The sequence below is a fragment of the Tenrec ecaudatus genome, chromosome 1, assembly GCF_050624435.1.
Source record: "Tenrec ecaudatus isolate mTenEca1 chromosome 1, mTenEca1.hap1, whole genome shotgun sequence".
Taxonomy (NCBI): Eukaryota; Metazoa; Chordata; class Mammalia; order Afrosoricida; family Tenrecidae; genus Tenrec; species Tenrec ecaudatus.
In genome coordinates, this window is record NC_134530.1 from 708060 (window position 1) to 723155 (window position 15096).

Sequence of the window (15096 nt, forward strand, 5' to 3'; positions counted from 1 at the left end):
GGCGGGGGGCGGGCGGGGCGCGCGCGTCGCTGCCGCCGCCGCGCTTCTCTTCCTCGCGTCCCCGCCCGCTCCCGCCGCCGCGCCTGCGCCCCTGCCGGCCGCCGCCGCCGCTGCAGCCCCTCCCGAGCGCGCCGCCGCCGGACCCCCGCCTCTCGACGCTGCGGGCCGGCGAGGACCGAAGCCGGGCCCTAGGGGCGGAGGGGCGCCGGGCGCCGGGGTCCTCCGGGAGCTGCGGGCTCTGGGCCTGGAGCCCGCGTGGGGCGGGGCGACATGGGCGGAGGGAAGCGGCGATGCAAAGGCGCACAGGTCAGCGTCCAGCAGCAAGCACCACAGTCCCACCCAGAGTCGCCAGGGCCCCAAAGGCTGGAGCGGAGCCGTGCGTGCGCGGATGAGGCCCCACCAGAGCACGAGGAGGCCTGGCAGGGCGGGGCCTTCCTTCTGGCCTCTCCAGGTGCCTGCCCAGGATGGGGAGCTGAAAGAGATGGGATGTGGGGGTGCAGGACCAGGCCAGGTCCCCTGTGTCTCGGACCTGAGGCCCTGGGAGGATGTGTGGACCCCATGTCCTCAGGGAGGAGAACCAGGGGCTAGGTTCCCCGCCAGGTGAGATTCCAGGACTGCCGGTGGGGGAGGGGCAGAGGGCAACGGGACACGCAGACAAGATGTCTCTGTGGGGATCTCAGGCTGAGCTAGGGTGGGGTTCCCTGGCTTGGGTTCTCTTCTCGAGAAGTCACATGCAGTGAAGGCTGGGCAGAGGAAAGAGACCGCTAATGTCCCCAGCGCTCCTTAGAGGCCAGGGTGGGCAGACCTCGTCTTCCATACTGTGGACATGTTGCCAGGAGAGACCTGACCCTGGAGAAGTACCTCATGCTTGAGACAGTTGGAGGGGCAGTGAAAAAGGCAGGCCCTCAACAAGACAGACTCACACACGGGCTGCAACAATGGGCTCAGGCGCTGGAGCAGCGGTGAGGCTGGCACAGGACCGGGCAGTGTTTCTGTCCTGCTGGGCACAGGGCGCGATGGGTCTGAACCGAGTCTGTGGCACCTACCAGGAACAGCTCCCCGTTGGGTTCTTGTGACCTTGCTAGAGTTCTTCATGTTCATCACCTGGAGTGGGGGGAGGGAGCAGGACCACCTTCCCAGGTCCTTATAGGAAACATGCACACACACACACACACACACACACACACCTGCTCATGGGTGTCTGGAGTTGGGCAGGAGACATTCATTCTTCCAAATGCCTGCCTTTTTCTTAGGAAAACAATCCCAGTCCGCAGGCAGGCCTTCAAGAAGACAAATGAAAGCACATTGCCACCGGATCAACTGCAAATGGTGTGGAGCTGGCAGCACAGCGTGGAACTGCCCACTGGCTTTCCTGGGCAGTTACCATTCACGGGTGGGTTTGAACCGCCAGCCTTGTGGCGGATCGACCACCAGCTCAGTGCCTAGGTGTGTGTTTAAACTTGCGTGCCTCAATTTTCAGGAAGGGTCTAGAACAATCCCATGAATCCAAAACAGGAGGTGGATTAGCGGTGACCAGCGCGGGGGGCAGGGCTGGGGAGGCATTGCTTTGTGGGTACAGAGTTTCTATTTGGGGTGGCAAAAAAGCTTTGGGAAGAGAGAGCCGGTGGGGGCTGTACAGCAGGGACACTGTAACGGGGGACATGGAAGTGCCCGGGGAAAATGGCAAGCAATATCTCACCACCATGAACCAAGGAAATGAAGACGCCCTGGGGGCAGACTGGTTATGCAGTGGGGCTGCTGGCCACAAAGTAAACAGTTCGAACCCCCCAGCCGCTCCTCAGGAGAAAGACAGGGCTTTCCACTCCCAGAAAGGGCGACAGTCTTGGGAAACCCAAGGGGGCAGCTCTGTCCTGTCCCATAGGGTCGCTGTGAGTTGGCAGGGAGTTTGGTTTGGGAATCAAGGAAATAGGGGACCTGGTGGACAAGAAGAAAAAAGAAGGGTGGAGATGGGGGAGCAGCAGGGCAGGTGATTAGGAGGTTTGGTAACACTGTTGGAGGAGTTGTGGAAGGCCAAAGGGTTAATCTGAGATGTGATCTCCTCTCTGAATTCGCACAAAAAGGGGCTTTCAGAGGAAGAGAATAGGCGTGTATTTGCAGGGAAATCACACTGAATTGCTTTGGAGAAAGCTGTGGCAGGAAGTGCCCCGATGGTGGTGAAGGGAGGAAGGCGTGCCCCTGAGGGACCTTCCTGTCTAGGCCCCTGGCATCTCCTCCGCTCTTTGTGCCACCAAAAGGACACTCGGCAGCATTGAGAGCCAAAAGGACACTCAGTAGCATTTAGAGCGTCAGCCCCGTTCAGCAAACAGACAGTAAACAGACAGACAGAATTGGAGAAGCATACTTCAGGGCCCAGAGTTCGAGACTACGCCCAGCTCTGTGCAATCCTGGGTCCGTTCCCAAACCTTCTGGGGCCCCTTGTCTGGGCTGCAAGGGCTGCTGGGAAGATTAACGGAGTAAACACGAGACTTGGCCGGCCCAGCACACACGAGTCAAGGCTTGGCAAACGTTCCCTGCAAAGGGGCAGGGCAGCATGTCCTTTTTGTCAGCATGGCACACCAGGCGGTATCTGTCCCAGCCGCTCCGCTCTGTCCTTGCAGAGCAAAGCAGCCAGACACAATACCAATATGTGCAAGGTCAGGCATGGCTGAGGGCCAATAAAACTTTATTTACAGGAGGGAGGGGGAAAAAAAAAAGAGGACCTGATGCAAAGGGTTTAAGTGAAGAGCAAATGCTTTGAAAATGATTAGGGCAAAGAATGTAGGGATGTGCTTTATACAACTGATGTATGTATATGTATGGATTGTGATAAGAGTTGTATGAGCCCCTAATAAAATGTAAAAAAAAGAATTAGCTGACATCTTAAAAAAATTAAATAAAAAAAACCAAAAAAAACCCTTTATTTACAAAAACAGGCAGGGGGCCTTGTTGTCCCAAGGTCCAGCCATCTGTTGCCGACCCCAGCACCCAGGGCTCATCAAAGTCAGGGAGCCTGACTTGCTCCTGCAAGGCTCCTCCTCATGCAGGAGATTTAATCGGAAACAATTCATCCGGCAGGAGCCCTGGTGGGGCGGTGGCTACACATCTGCAAGGTCAGCAGTTGGAAACCACCAGCCGGGCCACGGGAGAAAGATGGGGCTTTCTACTCCTGAAAAGAGGTCTCCACCATCTTTGCAGCGCACGGCGGCACTTCTACCCTGCCCTAAAGGGTTGCTGTGAGACAGCATCCGCTGGATGGGAGCGAGTTTGGGTTTGTTTTTGTGTTTTGGGGGGTGGTGGTTATGGATTGAATGGTGGCCCCCACTCCCCCTCTCAAAGGTCATATCCTCACTCCCAGAACCTGTGAGCAGGCACAGATTTGGGGTGCAGATGGGGTGCTTATAAAAAGAGAACAGACACAGGGCAAATGGGGGTCGGGGGGACCACGGAGGCAGGGGATACCTGGGCCCCTGTAGCTAGAAGGGACCAGGAAGAAATCTCCCCCCCAGCCTCTGGCCTAGCCTTGCCCTTACAGGGTCTCCTGACCTCCGTGACAGGATGGAGGGGGGTGGAGGGAAGAGCAGGTTTCCATTCTAAGATAGGGCTGATTTCACAAACGCTCCCCTGGAACCTTGAACAGCCTGGCAGTGCAGCAACTAGGCAGTCAGCTGCTAACTGAGTCTACGCCAGGTCAAACCCACCAGCTGTAGGAGCAAAAGGGTGTGCCGGCCTGCTTCCATGAAGATGAGAAATCCACTGCATGGACCCCATCCTGCCTCACAGCGGCCTAGTAAGACAGAGTAGAACATCTCCCCGGCGGCGTTCCCAAGAGGGCAAAGCTTTAACAGAACTGACAAGTCTTGTATTTCCCCCAAGGAGCAGCGGGTGGATTTGAACCAACCGCCTTGGTGTTAGCAGCCTAATATCTGGCCCACAGCAACATGAACCCTGAGGGGGCAGTCTAACTCCATCCAACTGGGTCACTATGGGTCAGGGTGGGCTTGATGGCCCTGGGTGGGCTGTCCATTTGGGGTGTTGATCAGCGGATTAAGAATCTGAGCTAAAGATGGGGAGATGGGCCATTCTCCAGCACAACCCCAGCGTCCACTCTGCACTTTAGCACGAAATCCTCCATCCATGTGTTCAGCATAACCGTCAAAAACAAAGTTGGTAGAAACGGGAAGCAGTGATACCAGGAAGGCGGGGAGGGGGGGGGGAGAAGGGGGGAAGAGGACAAGGAGGAAGGGGGAACCTGATCACAATGATAGGCACATAACCCCCCTCGCCCAGGGGGACCAGCAGCAGAAACCAGGAGGGAAGGGTTGGTATAAGATACGAAAGTAATAATTTATAATTTATGAAGACTTCACGAGGATGGGGGATGGAGGGGGGAAAGAGGAACTGATACCAAGGGCCTAAGTGGAAAGAAAATGTCTCAAAAATGATGATGGCAACGTTTGTCCAGTTGCCTTGATAACAATGGATGTATGGATTGTTAGAAGAGCTGCAGAAGCTCCCAATAAAATGGTTTATTACAAATTTTTTACAAGTTCAGCGGGAATGCAAGATATTAATAGTGGGACTAGGGGAGGAAGCAGGGGGTATCAGAGATCTGTGTTACGGCCAGGTTTTCTGTATACATAAAAAGGTCTATCTAAAACAATGAAACATACAACTTTCCTCTAGTTCCTAAATGCATCCTTTCCCCCACCCCACCCCCACTAACATGATCCCAATTCTACCTTAAAAATCTGGCTAGACCAGAAGTACACTGGTACAAATAGGAACTGGAAACACAGGGAATCCAGGGCGGATGATCCCTTCAGGACCAGTGGTGAGAGTGGTGATATTGGGAGGGTGGAGGGAGGGACGGGGAGAGAGGGGGAGCCTATTACAAGGATCTTCATATAACCTCCTCTCTCGGGGGTGGACAACAGAAAAGTGGGTGAAGGGAGACGTCAGACAGGACAGGATATGACAAAATAATAATTTTGAATTAACAGGAGTTCATGACAGTGGGCAGCGGGGAGGGAGGGGAAAAATGAGCTGATGCCAGGGGCTTACACGGAGAGCAAATGTTTTGAGAATGATGAGGGTAAAGAATGTACAAATGTGCTTTACACAATTGATATATGTATGGATTGTGATAAGAGTTTTATGAGCCTCCAATAAAATGATTTAAAAAATAAAACAAGAACATTTAAAACAACAAAACACTCAGAGGCGGGGACTGTGCCGGTGGAGACGTCCCCGACCCCCTGCCACCCGCGCCCCCAAACCCGCAAGCTCGCCACCAGCTGCGCCCCAAACCCTCTGGCGCTGGGGTGGGGGAAGGGGCCGGTCTGGCGTGGGAGGTGGGGCCTAGTTGGAGGACGCACAGGTAGAGAAGGGGGATCCCCTCCCAGAGAGATGTCCGCACCCACGCCTCACTCCCTGCACCAGACCAGCGGCCACCGCCCAGCCGTCCAGCCTCTTGCGTGGTGCGCGGGCTCCGCCCCTTCCTGGACCATTTGCTTGCTGGTTTCCAAGGCGACGCCCCCTCTCCTCCCAACTCCTCTGCTGGTGGCTGGATTTGGCTCGTATCTTGGAGACAGGGATGTACCTCGCCCCTCCCTCTGCCTGCCTCCCAACCCAGGCTGTCCCCAGACGTCCTCAGGGCGGAGGCCTGGGACCCTGCAGGTCTTGCGAGGGGGTATTGCGCTGCACCCCCCCAAACCCATTTCCAAGCCTTTCCACTCCTTTCCTGCCTCTGAGCCGGAGACCCCTGCACTTGCTCCCAGAACTCATCCCCAGAGCACCCCCTCAAGCCCTGAGCCCCCACCCCAGTCTCTCAACTCCCTCTGCCAGCTCTTGCCCCACGCTCTTGTCAGAGAGAGCCACCCTGGCCTGCGCCAGCTGAGACATCTTTCATGGCTCCCCAGTGCCCCACAGCCCTGGCCCACCTCTCCACTGGTCATCGCGCTGCACCCCACAGGCACGTTGGGAAACAGGAGGATACCTGGTTGAAGGTGTTGGGTCCTCCCAGGTGTCTGACTGAGCACCACGCCCCTTCCCTCCACCCCTTCACAGCTCCACGCTGTGCTATCCACGTACAGAGCACTGGACCACATGCCCCACTCCGGGCTGAGTGATGGTCATCGACCACTTTCCCTGGCCCAGGGCAGCCAAGGGACACCAACTGCATGCCCTGTCCCTGCTTGGTCCCTGGCCACCCCTTCCAGGCCAGCTCCAATAAGAGCCATTGTATTGTGTAACCTCCTGTTGTTTCACAAGGGGCCAGGCAGGCGCGTGAAGGGAGCATCCCAGCCGGAAGGCGTTCCAGCCCACAGCCTCACACACAGGCTGGCCAGCCCTCGGAGCAGCATGCAGGCAGCCCTAGCCCCTGTGGTCCTCCTGGTGTGCATCTCAGCTCTGGGGGTTCCCGTGCTCACAGGTAAGTGGGGAGGGGGCCACCTGGGGCCCCATGGCGCTACCCAGTTCCACTGGCCCAGCCTCAGTTTCCCCATCTGCAGATCATCAGGATCAGGATCGGAATTGACTGCCAAGGGAGGCTGTGTCATCTGTCCTGTTGGCTGCTCAGGGCCAGCGCTGACCCCTCAATATATAAAGAGCTGGCCTCGTCAGCAATAACAGGTGGAGCGGCTCTGGTGACAATACAGCTCACAGGCAGGCCCTGCGTAGCTGGTGTCAGCGTGCCTCGTCCTCCCAGGGCTCTGAGGGGGGGGCAGCAACCCTTGGCTTGTGGCGGCCTCTCTCCAACCTCCCCGGTCACTCGGCCTTCTCCGTCTCGTCTCTCACGAGGGCCATATTGCTCAGATGAGCGACGTCTCACTGAGCCCAGCTGATAACAGCCTCCAAGACTCTGTGTCCAAGCCAGGCCCAGGGGGGGGGACACCACTGAGCCCACTGCAGGAGCCATGATTCCTGTGTCGCTGTGACATCATTGTCAGGTCGGACTGACCAGCGTCTGAGGCCAGGGAGGGCCTTCAAACTTATACCAGGAGGCTTGGGCTCACCCTGCACCCCCGATCCCTCCCCACCCCCTGCCCTCAAGCCAGCCCCTGCCTGGATCTCAGTCTAGGGAATGGGAGTGCTGCCTTCCCCCAACCTGGCCCACCTCCGGGGCAGCTGGGAGTGTGGTTGAACGGTGAAGAACAGCAGCTGTTTGTGGGTTTCCCAACTGGCACCAGAGGATAAGGAAAGGGGGGAGTCAGGGGAGGGGCTCGGTGGCAGCCACCCTGTCCCACACTCTCCTCTGTGTGACCTTGGCCAAGGCCAGGGCCTCTTGGTGCCTGTGTCTCCCCGTTCCCTCCCGGCCCGCCGGTGACTTGGAGTACAAGACCCTTTCAGCACCATCAGGTTGACATGAGGATATGCAGTGCCCCGGCCCCCAGGACCTGTGAACAGGGCACCTCAAAGAGAGGGGTGCCTGCAGATGGGTGACCTGAACTCCTCGGTGTGTGTGTGCGTGTGTGTGTGTGTGTCTGCCTCCAGAGACCCTCGAAGTCTGTGCTGGGTGGCGAAGGTTTCCACAGCCCCTCACCACCCTACATGACTTTGTCCCCAGGCACCCTGAGAGGCAGCAGCAGGATCGTGGGTGGCCATGAGGTGGCACCGCACTCCCGACCCTTCATGGCGTCCCTGCAGCTGGGGGAGAAACACATCTGCGGGGCGGTGCTGGTGCGGCCTCGCTGGGTGCTGACGGCTGCTCACTGCGAGGTGTCTGGGTGAGTGACAGGTGGCCCAGGGGTGGGCTTCGGGCTGGGAGCTCTCTGACCAGCGCATGCTGTCCTGGGCCACCCATGCAGGAACCTCAGTGCCTTCCGGGTGGTGCTGGGGGCCCACGCCCTGCAAACACCCGAACGCACCTGGCAGGTGTTCACCATAGAGAAAGCCGTGTCCTACCCCCTGTATGACGCTCAGCTCGACACCCACGACCTGCAGCTCCTCAAGGTGCCAGCAAGGGGGAAGGGGATGGAGCCAATGCACACGGTGCAGGGGGTGGGGGTGGGGGCGGCGCACGGGGTGTTTGTTACCTGCGGGAACATCGCTCCTGTCAGGACTGCTACATTGTCATTTCTCTCTCCGGCTTTGACTTTCCCATCCTACCCCCTGCCCCGCCTCCAGCTCAACGCCTCCGCCCAGCTCACCAGCTCTGTGCGCCCCGCGCCCTTGCCCTACCCGAGCCTGGTTCTGCGACCAGGCACTAGGTGCCGGGTGACAGGCTGGGGCGACACCACGGGCCAGGACGACCCGCCGGCCGCGCTGCTGGAGGCTGCCGTGGTCGTCCAGCCTCGCGACACCTGCAATGCGTCCTGGGGCGGCGCCCTGACGGTGGACATGCTGTGCGCCTCCGCGCGCTCCCGGGACCGGCGAGGCGTGTGCGGGGTGAGCCGCCAGCCCAGAGCCCTGGGGGTGGGGCGGGGGGCACAGCCCACTTGGCCCCGCATCTCAGTCTCCGCCCTCCTCGCAGGGCGACTCCGGTGGACCCCTCCTGTGCCGAGGCCGGCTAGCCGGCCTTGTGTCCTTCTCCTCGTCGCTGTGCGGGGACGCCCGCCACCCGGACGTCTACGCGCGGGTCTCCACTTTCGTGTTCTGGATCCGGGACGTGCTGCAGCACTACTAAGCGGGAGAGGGGGCTCTGACTGCAAATAAAACCTTTCTGCCTGTGCCGCACCCAGTCTACTTACTTTCTTTTTTAAAAATCATTTCGTTGGGGGCTCATACAATTCTTTTTTTTTTTAACTCTTTTTTTTTTAATTTTAACAATTTATTGGGGCTCATACAATTCTTTTCACAGTTCATATATATACATACATCAATTGTATAAAGCACATCTGTACAGTCTTTGCCCTAATCATTTTTTTCTCTTTTCTTCTTTTACATTTTATTAGGGACTCAGCTCATACAATTCTTATCACATCCATCGTGTCAAGCACATTTATACATCTGTTGCCATCATTATTCTCAAAACGTTTTCTTTCTACTTGATATCAGCACCTTATTCTTCCCCCTCTCCCTCCCCCCTCCCCCAGCCTACTTTCCTCAGATCCTCAAAGTCCCTCCAGCCTCTCATGGCCCCCACCCTCGTGGTGGGCCCACAGAAGCCACCCCTGCCCCTCAGCCCCCAAGAGAGGTTGGAATGACACCCCTCCACACACACATTGACTTCTCAGCCCCTGGCCATCCAAGCCTACAGTTCACCTTGAGCCCTAAGCATGTGGCAGGCATGCACCATGCTGAGACCCCCACCCTACCACCCGCCACCAGCTCTTCAGTGTCACGCTGGGTCATGAGTCAGGGGGCAGGGGCTCCCAGGACCCTGAGCTCCTCTCCAGCAGGCAGAGTAGGGCAGCTCTTGTCCCCCCAGGGAGAGGGGTGCCTTGCCGAGGCCCTTGCTGCTAAATGGAAATAACAATGATAGGAGGGGTTACACCTTGGGGAAACTCCCTCAGCGCACCATGAAGACAGCAGCCACTTGGTCACAGGAACCATCTCTGTGCCCAACAGACTGGCCCACAGCACCCAGTCTTGTTCCACGCCACCCTCACCCCTGGGGTGGGGGTGGGGGTGTCTTGCCCAGAGTGTGGTCCACAGTGGGGGCTCAGTCCATCCCACAGGCAGGAGTCATCACCGTCTGTGTCCTCATTGTCCTCACTGCCCTGTGGGCCGTGCTGGGTTGGCAGAGGGGGGAATCCAAAGCTCGCCAGGGCTGCTTCTCGTGCAGGTGAGGACTGGCTCCGTGCAGTCACAGAGCGCCTGCTGTGTGTCCCGTGCCGCAGGCTGAGCAGGCTAATGCTGGGAAACTGAGGCACAAGAGGTTAAGGGACTTCCCAGGACCCAACTCTCTCCACTGCCGACCCCTGGCCCTGTAAGACCCCCCTGAGGCCACTGTGGCCCAATCCTCTCGTTTCTCAGAAACCTTGTGGTGACGGCCCCTTAGGGGACCACAGACCACAGGGCAGTTGGTGGTGCCCTTCCGGCCGTTGACAAGAGGTGGAGCCTTGGCCCACAGACCGTGGAGGTAGACTCTGCCAGGACAGCCATGGGGTCCCGGGCTGGGGGTGGGGGCTGCCTGCTGCTCTCCGTAGCCACCAGCATCCTGATACTGCTCACGAGACCCTCTGGTGAGGACCCCCCACCCTGACCCCAATCTCCTCCTGGTCCAGCCACTCAGACAGCTGGTTGCCCCTGTGGACAGTGGGGTCAGCAAGGCTAGATCTCTTGGGTACCAGGTCCTGCCCACACACTTAAAGGGTTTGCCTGGGCACCTGAGACCTCAGCTGTCTCTGCGTCTGCCTGTCTCTCTGTATTTGCTTGTCTACTTCTCTGTGTCTGTCTCTCTGTGTCTCTATCTCTGTGTCTCTCTGCCTGCCTAGCTCTGTGTCTAGCTCTCTATCTCTCTGTGTCTGTCTTTCTCTGAGTCTATGTATTGCTCTCTGCCTGTGCCTATCTCTCTGTGTCTGTTGCTCTGTGTCTGTTTGTCTGTCTCTGGCTGTATCTGCCTGTTTCCATCTGTCTGTGTCTCTACACCCTTGTCTCTTTCTCTGTGTCTCTCTCTCTGTGTCTTATCTGTCACTTTCTTCCCCAAATCTACCTTCTCACATGCACACCCATGATCCCTCCTTTCTGCCAGTCTCCAACACTGCCCCACTCCCTACAGGCTCCTGGGGGACCCGAATCATTGGGGGGCATGAGGTGGCCCCCCACTCCCGTCCATACATGGCGTCCCTGCATTTCCAAGGCCAGCACCATTGTGGAGGCTTCCTGCTCCGAGCCCGGTGGGTGGTCTCGGCCGCCCACTGCATCAAAGACAGGTGAGTCCATGTGTCAATTCAGGACACTGGACTGCAGCAGAGGAGGGGCCACAGGTGTGGGAGGGGCTGGGCTCCTGCCAGCTGGGGACTTGGAGCACTGGGCATTTCACGCAGGAGGGGGGTTGTTTGTGGCTATGATTCTGCCTGTGTCGACCCCACAGGGGGGTCCCTTTTGAAGCAGAGCGCAGGCCTCTCAGCTGAGGCCCCTCTGCCTGGGTTCAAAACACCAGTCCTTTCGCTATGTGTCAAGTGTTTAACTGTTTGTGCCACCAGTGGGACCAACAATTCTCCAACCTGTAAATACCTCTCAATCACCAGGTTGCAGCTCTTGTCCTCTGTACTACCACTGTGGTGGGAACAGGAGCAAATACAATAATGATCAGATTCATTCTGATCTGAGCATACTTCCAAGGAGCCCTGGAGTCATCGTGGGTTACATCTTGGGCTGCTATGCCCAGGGTCAACGGTTCGAAACCACCAACCGCTCCTTGGAAGAAAGATGAGGTTTTCTGCTGCACTCAAGCTTCATGGCAACCCCCGGGGGCAGCTCTTCCCTGTCTTACGGGTTGCTGCAAGTCAGAATTGCCTCAGTGGCAGCGAGACTGGGTAGTGCAGTCATTAAGCCCTTCGGACACCCCTGCCCAGGGTCTCCCCAGGAGAAAAAGTCTCATAAAGATGACAACCTAGAAATCTCCGGGTGGCCCCCCTCTGCCCCACCGGTCACTCACCTTCCTGCTGTCCAGCCGATTCCGACGCCGAGCAACCCCCGCTGGGCTCCCCAGACTGGTGGTTTCTAACTGATGACCAGCGAGTACCCCCTGCCCACCCTGGCTCCGACAATGGGTGACCTGAGTTGGGAACATCGCTCCGACTTAGTGATGAGACCCATGTGTTTCCGGAGCAACAAGGTCACAGTTGCCTCGACCAGATTCCGGCGGCAGGAATGGTAGCCGGTCCAAGGAATCAAGACGACGACTGTCATTGATATCACACTGACGTTCATGGTAGCGTCCTGGCTACGCGTTGGCCTGCGATCCTCAGAAGACAGACAGGCCTTTCTATTCCCGTCAGCAGTGACAGCCTCGGAAACCCACAGGGGGCGCGGTCAGCATGGACTGGACGGCAGCCAGTTTGGTCATTAATGTTATAAGGGCAGTGGGGTAGCAGTAGGGGCAGTAAATACCCCATGTGTCCTCAGGGCACGTATGTAAGCCTTACGTGATTCGGTTTCTGTTCACGGTGTGCTGGAGCTGCCGTGCAAAGGAGGATGGACTAGGCTCCTGCACCCCCATTTACAGATGGGGAGACTGAGGCTGCGTCAGACAGTCTTCACCCTCCCCCTGCCCTTGCTCCCCCTCCACAGGGACCCCCTGGCAGGCCTGGTGGTGCTGGGGGCCCATGACCTCCGGGTGGCAGAGACCACACAGCAGGTCTTTAGCATCCAGGAAGCCTTCACCCACCCTGACTACCAGCCGTCCACCCACGCCAATGACATCTGTCTGCTGAAGGTGGGCCTGCCGCTAGGATGGGGATGGGGGCAGGGCGGGGGCAGGGGGGTCACCGGTGCCCGGGCCACAGCTCTGGCCATTCCCTGACCACCTGCAAAGCCTGGCTTAAGTCTCACAAAGGGCAGGAGGAGGGATCCTGAGTCAGGTCACCTCCCTCCTCGGTCCAGAACCCTCTGTGGCTCCCACCTCCTCCTGACACCCACGGGTGACAAGCGTCTCCTGACACCAAGGTCCCTGCTCTCGCTTCATCTCCTTGTTGGTGAAACCCTAAATCTGGGAACCCACTCCTCTGATTTGTCCGATGGTTGGTGGGGGGGGGGGGCTGAAGGACGTGCCCAAGGTCACATAGTGATGACCTAATCTGGGGTCCATGGCCACTGGCTGATCCCCCACTGTGCCCCACACCAGCACCCACAGAGCCCCAGAGTACCTGGGCGGCAGCCAGGTAAAGCACCTTCCATAGGGGCCAGGAGGGCAGGAAGAATCAGGGACTCTGGGAGATCTTCCCAGAGGCTGGACGGGAGCCCCTGTGGACTGTCCAGGGAGCACCAGCTGATTCATCCTGTCTGAGCTGCAGGCCACCAGGGGGGTCTCCAGTGGTGGGCTTTGGCCTAAGGGCAATGGGGAGCTATGGGAAGATTTAGAGTTTGCGAGGAGGCCGGAATTAGGAGGTGATACAGCCACCAGACACCTGGCTGCAGCCGTGGGCTCAGGCACAGGACCAATTGTGACAGTCTCGCAGGACCAGGCAGCGTTGTGTTCTGTTGTACAGGTAGGGTCACTGTGGGTCAGAATCAACTCCATCACACCTATGAACAACAGCAGTGGGGGAGGGGGGTGGAGGTAAGAGGGAAGGGTCTGAGCTTGGTGGTCACTTCCATGGAGTGGAAGAGACCAGATACCACAGATGGGTAAGCTGAGGCAGGAACAGCCGTGTGTGGCACCCCCCTCCCCACCCACTTCCCCGGAGCTGAAGCAAAGCCTCTCTCTACAGCTGAACGTCTCTGCTGCCCTGGGCCCAGCGGTGGGGCTGCTGAAGCTGCCGAGGAGGGGTGCCCGGCCGCCTAGGGTTGGTGCATGGTGCCAGGTGGCCGGCTGGGGCGCCGTGTCCGACTTCCAGGACCTGCCCCCAGGGCTGATGGAAGCCAAGGTCCGAGTGCTGCGCTCCAACGCCTGCAACAGTTCTTGGAGCGGCCAGCTGCGCCCTGCCATGCTCTGTGCCAGCAGCGGGGACAGCCGGCGGCGCGGCTTCTGCTCGGTGAGACCCCCGCCCGTTTGCCCCAGCTAGACGCTGAGGCCCGGCAGAGCAGGGGGTCGCGGAGGGCTGCGGGAGCTGGGCGCAGGCTGTCGACCTCGAAAAGCCACCTGTCTGGGGCTATTGCGAGCACTGTCCAGCAGAGGGCGGTGGCAGAAGCCACTCCGCTCTTAGACCCAAAGCTGGTGGAGACCGAAGGCGCCCCTTGAAGACCTGAAAGTCCCAGCGCTGCGTGAGCGGGTGGGTGCAGACCCCACGCGGTTTCCCAGTGGAGTTACGCTCCCGTGGCCCAACAGGCAGTACCAAGTCTCAAAACCCCCAAATCGAACCCAAGTGCACAGTTACAGAGGCAGGTAGTGGGTGGAAGAGGAGTGGGGGGCGAGCAAGAGGGAGTGGCAGGTGGGGCCTTGAAGGCTGTCTGAGCAGCTCAGTTTTTGCTCAAGTACCCTAGGGAGCCTTAGGTCCACGTGGAAGGAGCACAGCAGACTGTGATCCAAGGATTGTAGATAATAAAATCCAAATCCGAAGGAGGGAGTGGAATCAGAGCTTTAACTGTGCGCACCTGGTTTGCAGAAGGCTCTGGACAGCAAGGCAAGCCCCAAGTCCATTTGCAAGGCTCCCACGTGCATTAAGCCTCCTCCGTGAATCCCCTCTGACCACAATCTAGGGTGGTGATTAGCCTGGTTATTCTATAAGGGAGCATTGTAAAGTTGATGGTGACAGGCGTAGTTAGGTTAAAATGTAACACCTTATCATTTCATCTCCCTTTTGACTCATCTAAAAGTTGCTTCAGTTGTTGTTTTTGTTTTAAGAATCCCAGGGAGCCCTGGAAGCATTTGGCAACCAGGAGAATCATGAGCCCATCTGCGTTGACTAGTTCCTTCCTGAAGCTGGGGTCCTGACCTTGCCTTCTCTCCATCCCCAGGCAGACTCCGGGGGACCCCTGGTGTGTGGCAGCAGGGCTCATGGCCTGGTCTCCTTCTCTGGCTTCTGGTGTGGGGACCCCAAGTACCCTGACGTGTACACACAGGTCTCTGCCTTCGTGACTTGGATCTGGGGCGTGGTCCAGCAGTAACCTCAGGGAGCCCCCCTGCAGCTCCCTTGCTCCCCTGGGCCAATGATGGCTAAATATGCCGTGATCGGGGCTGCCGGGCGGGTGGGGGGAACTCTAAAACCCCTTGAAGCCGCTGGGCAGGAGTGTCCAGTCGAAATGAAGCAGAGCACCACATGAGTCTGAATAAAGTGCTAAGTGACCTGCTGCAAGGTGGCGGAGCCCAGGCCCCACAGCCCCTCCAGCGTCCACTGGTCTCTGGAACTTCACCTGGCCTTGCCCACTTCCTCCCACAACTTCACCCAGAACCCCAGGCCCTAGACATGCCTTCCCTTTCCGGGCTGGGTGCCCGCTCGGCCTGCCTGGATTACCTACCCCCCAAAACCCTGGTGAGGTGGTGGGCTAGTGGTGGGCTGCTCACCTCAAGGCCGGCAGTTCAAACCCACCGACGCTCCTTGCAAGACAGAG

At 58.3% G+C, this 15096-nt stretch overlaps 2 protein-coding genes across 2 annotated transcripts; both read left to right on the top strand.

Moving 5' to 3' along the window:
• Positions 1 to 270: 270 nt before the first annotated feature.
• On the top strand, positions 271 to 8623 carry LOC142429948 (serine protease 57-like). The gene is made up of 5 exons (XM_075535153.1): positions 271 to 451; positions 7565 to 7724; positions 7806 to 7950; positions 8125 to 8385; positions 8471 to 8623. The coding sequence occupies exons 1-5, from the start codon at positions 271 to 273 to the stop codon at positions 8621 to 8623; spliced, it is 900 nt and encodes a 299-aa protein (XP_075391268.1).
• A 1419-nt stretch (positions 8624 to 10042) lies between these two features.
• LOC142429964 (serine protease 57-like) lies at positions 10043 to 14652 on the top strand. The gene is made up of 5 exons (XM_075535154.1): positions 10043 to 10124; positions 10661 to 10814; positions 12178 to 12322; positions 13317 to 13580; positions 14503 to 14652. Exons 1-5 carry the CDS (start codon positions 10043 to 10045, stop codon positions 14650 to 14652), a joined length of 795 nt encoding a protein of 264 aa, XP_075391269.1.
• Positions 14653 to 15096: the final 444 nt, after the last annotated feature.